This window comes from Etheostoma spectabile, chromosome 7 (genome assembly GCF_008692095.1).
Source record: "Etheostoma spectabile isolate EspeVRDwgs_2016 chromosome 7, UIUC_Espe_1.0, whole genome shotgun sequence".
NCBI lineage: Eukaryota > Metazoa > Chordata > Actinopteri > Perciformes > Percidae > Etheostoma > Etheostoma spectabile.
In genome coordinates, this window is record NC_045739.1 from 7,837,003 (window position 1) to 7,842,577 (window position 5,575).

A 5,575-nucleotide genomic window follows, 5' to 3' on the forward strand; every position below is an offset into this window, starting at 1 on the left:
CACACACACACACACACACACACACACACACACACACACACACACACAGAGAAACAAATGTCCATATGCTCACATGCTATAAACAGGCACACACAAGTAACTTTGTACAAAGTTGGAGCAGAAACTCTTGAAGTGTCTGATTGAGAACTGCCTCGGTCATCTGGAGTGGGTCCCTTCATTTAGTGGGAGTTATGTATCCGAGTTGTTCATGGTTTGCCGGGTGTCTGGTGAGTGTGGTCTACACATGCCTGGAGCCACATGTCTCGTCCCACCCACTGTTGTGTCTCTGCCAAGCTCATCACACTGCCACGTCCATCTGCACCACTCAACATCCAACGCACAGTTGACCAACACAGATACACTCAGATATTGTACACTTGAAAATGTCTTGTACTTTCTTTATATAATATAAAGTGTAAAAGTATCTTACTGACTGCAGCCTAGTTTTTTGTTTGTTTATATACACAAAGCTAATATGGCAACATTGCAGCAAAGATCTTAACAAAAATAATATAGCATCAAAAAGTAAAAAAAAGATGGAAAGTAACTCAAAGTCAGGTAGAGATGTTTATGTTACTGCATGAATTTAAAAAACAGATTAAAGAGAAGCAATATTAGATGTAAAATTACACTAATGGTTGGCAAAGATATTCTTTAAATAGCAGATGGGAAAAGTTTACACAAGATATTAGTTAAATATTCCCATTAAATGAATGTTGATTGCTTAATTTGCATAATTGTTTATAAGGCAGACTGCACCTTATTTCATCACATTATGAATAAAATTGGAAACTCAACAACATACATAATATACAGTGGTGGTACCCTAAAGTGTTTCCCTCTATGAGCCACTGGGTAATGAGATTCCCACTGCATTACTGTTTGTGCTAGTTTAACAGAGATAAGATGAAGAGTGTGAAATTAGTCATTATTGTGTGTGTGTGTGTGTGTGTGTGTGTGCGGGCATGCCCAGATGCAAACGTAGGTGTGTGTTAATGATAACGCTAGTATGTATTTATCTGGATAAGAAGCAATGCATTTTATTATCGGCTGTTCCCCCAAAATGTGAGTCATATGTGTGGATGGACAAAGGCTTCACGAAGAGAACCCGATCTCCTTGCCTAAGTAGGCTTCTTATCTAGTGAAGTCTGGGAAAACATGCAAATGATGGGGGAAGGAGATTCATTCTATACTGATAATCCATGGGTGACGGATGATATGAAATGAATGTGAGTTGCACCCCTTTTGTTCTTTTGTTTAACTTTTTTTTCTTCATCTTAAAGAAACACCTCCAGCTGAAGTGCCAACTGCATCCAACTGGGCTCATGTAAATTGGCAGAGGCAATGTTGTTAGCAATGGATACGCGCCTCAGCGCATCTTCTACGGAAAAAAAGCTAGTTGTCCTGATCGCTGGGTTTGAATTCCCTCAGAGCACTGGCTGTCTCTAATAGGCCGAAAAGACTGAAAGCCTGAAAGGATGAATGGCTTTTGTTGAAGCATCCAAGGTTGGACACAAAGAGAAAGGCAGTGGGTGCCGTGTGTGTGCGTGTGTGCGCACTTGCGCATGTCAGCTCTCGAGCCCTTATGGGTTAGATTGAAGTAGCAGGAAGTGGAAGGGAGACAGAAATACTCAGCCATAGCTGCTTCTACCTCCAGGCCAGTAAAGCAGAGCATAGAGGTACACGACACACACAAAATGACTTCAGCACACACAAATACACTCATGCATAGACACATACTATGCATACACACATGAACCAGATTTACAATAGCTGCTAACGGGCACTCTAAACAATATATAACTTTAAAAGCTCAGTAACATTAAGAGTTATACACTTGCAAGTACACAATGGACATAGGCGGGTTACTGTGAATATGAAGAACACTTTGCTGGAGAAACAATATGGGCTTTTTCTCCATTTATTTTAAGGATGGCATGCTTCTCTCTCCTGTAATCATACACAGTATATACAGTATTTGAAATTTCCATTAGAGTTGTTTGATCGCTGTCACATTGACACTAGCTTTAGCTAGACTACCGTGGAGTCAGCCATAGAATGAGTGTATATAGTATGAAGAACTTTCTTCTAATTTTTTTTTTAATTATATTTTGGGCTTTTACGGACTTTTAAATGATAGGATAGCTTGAAGACAAGAAAAAGGGAGAGGGGGTGACGGCATGCAGCAAAGGGCCGCGGGTCAGATTCGAACCCGGGCTGCTGCCAAGAACTCAGCCTACATGGGGCGCACATTGTAGTGGGTGAGCTTGAAGTCGTCCCAAGAACTTAATTCTTGCGATATTTTCGTCCGCCATTTTTGCATTGGAATACAGTAGATGTCTACTGTTTGAATACCACAACTTCATGGGTACTCGATGAAGGAGCCAGTGAACTGTATGTCAATCACAGCTCATCAGGGAGAGCTGCTCATGTCTGAAACCTCTGCATAGTCAGCCATTTACATGCTTTTTTGTAAAAATGTTGTTTGTTGCCCTCGTTCTCTCTCATTCTCTCGGTCTTTCTGTGTCTGCTCTCTCATTCTGTGTATTTTATTCTGCAGTATTTGCACTTGGGATACATAACAATGAGAACACACGCTGTGTGAGCAAACACAATCACCGGGAGCCCAAAGAACTGTAGAAAATGCGCCGCGGCTGCAATGCAGTAGTTTCACTGTACAATGAAGATTAGCGGGGCAGCGTGGATCTAGCTGTTGATGGTTATAATGAGAACAATGACTGATGAATGACTATGATGAGGCAGGTTGGGATGATGATGACAACGATGATGATAATGATAATGTTGATTGTTGTCCCTCCCCTCTTAGGCCTCCGGGCCACGGTGGTGTGGTTGAGAAGATGGACAGGATGAAGATAATCAAGCGGAGGCTGTCCATGTCTCTGCGCAGCGCGCGGCCTGTCGACGACTCCCTGTCAGAGCTGGCAGAACAGATGGCGTTGGATGAGCCATCCGCAGCCAGGGAAAATGGTGAGACACGGGAACAAGTGCACTCACACACAGGTAAACACAAGTACCTTATCCAGTGCCATCACACAAGCATCCAATATGCATGAGGGGACCTATTTCAAACTTTGCAGCTGACACAAAAACTTTAGAAACTTTCTTGGGAATAACTTTATATTATCGTTATTATATCAGTATGCTGCATGTCAATACTGCATCTCTGCTCATAACAGAAGAAAAAGAAGAAAGCTTTTAGCGATGTAGCGAGTGTTATTATAATGAAGAGTAATTGTATCACCTCCATGATCCTCCGGGGAGTCCCACAAAGTGATTAGTTTGACTCCAACATCTGTTATGGCTAGCGTCTTACAACACAGGAGCAGCCACTTTATTAAAGAGTTTCTCATGTGTTCCAACAGCTCAACACCATCATTTGGAACTTTTTGAATACATAAAGGAGCATTAGCCAATGTTGTTGACTTCAAATGCTGGAGATAATCAAAATATAGGTCATAACTGATCATCGCAGGACATGCAGGAAGCAAAACTATGGTAGCAGATTTTACACTGTATGACTTCCATTTACAATGGACTCCTTGAAATAATGTATTTGTTAATGGAAATATCTCATAAAACCTTTAACATCTTCACCTCATCATCAGCTTCATAACCATCACTTCACTGTGTGCTTTGCTTCACTAGTTGATCATCAAGACTGGTAGGAGTTGTATACTGGAAATGTATTGTGTATTCACAAAGCTTTGTTATGAATTCACATACATTCATTTGTGTATTCAAATGAGCAAAAGAGAATAACTCGGAAAAAGCAATGTCATTCTTAGAAACTCTGGGAGCCATCTGCTGGGCATCCTCTAGGATTGCAGTTCCCCTCTTTAGAAAAATCAGAGACCTTACCTGACACAAAAGCTGTGCACGTGTATGATTGGTTGTTGTGTGTGTTCGCCTCCTATTCCGGCTCCATACAGAAACCAGGTCAGAACACAGAGCGAGACAGGTTGCCTCTTTTTCAGCAGAGGCTTTGTCTCAGAGAAAAGACAGACAAGAACAAGAAAAGGCTCAGTGTTCAAATATAGCTGTGCTGTTTTTTTATGCTGGAGATGTTGGCTGCTTTGCAGTTTGGATACAAGGAGCAATTATGTTTATTCTCTGTTACTAGTTGTTGTTATTCCAGCTCCTGGGCCGCAACATCCATACATCTACCTTATTAATTTCACTCCCTGCCATATCTCTCCTCCTTCTTCTCCTCCTCCTCCTATTTTTACATGCCTCTCTTTAGTCATAGCTCGAGCTATGTCAGTTCATTTTGAGAGAGCGCTCAGAGCAAGGAAGATAGAGGCGGATGGAGGAAGTGATGTAGAGGATGAAGAGAGGGACATTAAACTTTAACCACTGCACTACATTTTGTTCTCATCAAATCCACTCTTGCCCTTTCTCTTTGCCGCATCACCCTGCTGACCCCCTTGCTCTATGTATTTTTACTCAGGCTTTGCAAAAGAGTGGTAAAATACTCACATTTTTCAAAGTGCTAATTAGTACTGACCTCAGAGCTGTTCTTTTAGGGTGTTCTTGGAGGACCTGTGCAGGCGTGACTGTGAGAGAATCGTGGGAGGATTTAAGAGGAACATTAAACCCTGATGCTTACGGATCACAGTGCAATTTACATTGCAATGTGGTGGAAATTGGGGATTATTTGAAAGACAGGAGATGTAGCATGTAGGCTTTCACCCATATTCTGCACAAGCGATTCAATAATACTAATAAAGGTGAAAAGAAGGTGATGATACCTGCATGCTGACCAGGTGTCCAACACAAAAAAGTTAGTTGTTTATTCATAAGCTTAAATTTGACCCACAACATTCAGTTAAATGGCTACTCCAGTCCTTCCATCAGTGTTTTCGGTTTTTCCCTTACCTCTGTGGCCTGGCGTCTACATTTACGTTTGCATGTCTCTTTTTCTTTGCTCACTGTTCTTTAAAATCAGTCTTTATCCGCTGATGACTCAAAATCTTTTCCACTATGCATGCTTCATTCCTCATACACTTTCCATGGCTATCTCTGTTACTGTGTGCCACAACGGTTTCCTCTTCATGAGTACAGCATCTGTATGAATTCCCGCCATTTTATCTGACATATTGTACTGTTTCTAAATGTTCTGCTACCTTTCAGTGTCTGGTCTTTGTGTGACCTTGTCGTCTTTTTTTCCCCTCTGTCTCTTTTTCTCCTGTTCCTTCCTACAATTTCTGTCATCTGCCTGTCTCTATTTTGTCCTTCTGAGCTGTGTCCTCACTTTCTCGCCTTTTTCTCGCACTTTCTTCTTGTCGCCCCTCATTGTGTCCCTCACCCTGGCTGTCTGCCTGCATCATGTGTCTCAGAGCCCATGGTGGTGTGCGCCGTGCACCCTCCCGCGTCACACAGTGCCCCCTCCTTCCTGCGCCAGTATGCCGGTCACCTGGGCCGCACCGCCCTGCGCAGAGAGCCGGGCGGGGGGCTGGAAAGAGACAGAGCCTACCTGAGCCTGCACAGGACTGGATCTCTGGGTACACATGCACGCACGCACGCACACGCACACGCACACACACACACACACACA

The 5,575-nt window shown here is 42.7% G+C and overlaps 1 protein-coding gene across 15 annotated transcripts in view; it reads left to right on the forward strand.

Moving 5' to 3' along the window:
- The window catches only part of LOC116692248 (cyclin-dependent kinase 17), a 37,219-nt gene that overhangs the window by 5,353 nt on the left and 26,291 nt on the right, over positions 1–5,575 (forward strand). For 7 of the 15 annotated variants that reach the window (XR_004332670.1, XM_032520375.1, XM_032520372.1 and 4 more), the window contains 2 exons: positions 2,828–3,021; positions 5,358–5,522. The exons of 1 other annotated variant lie outside the window; for it this stretch is intronic. Coding sequence is in view for 13 of the 14 variants with exons in the window: in XM_032520375.1 (XP_032376266.1) it covers positions 2,859–3,021; positions 5,358–5,522 (328 nt within the window). In the remaining variant the exon portion in view is untranslated. The remainder of the gene's footprint in view (positions 1–2,827; positions 3,022–5,357; positions 5,523–5,575) is intronic. 7 more of the 15 variants (XM_032520384.1, XM_032520383.1, XM_032520385.1 and 4 more) reach the window with 3 other exon arrangements.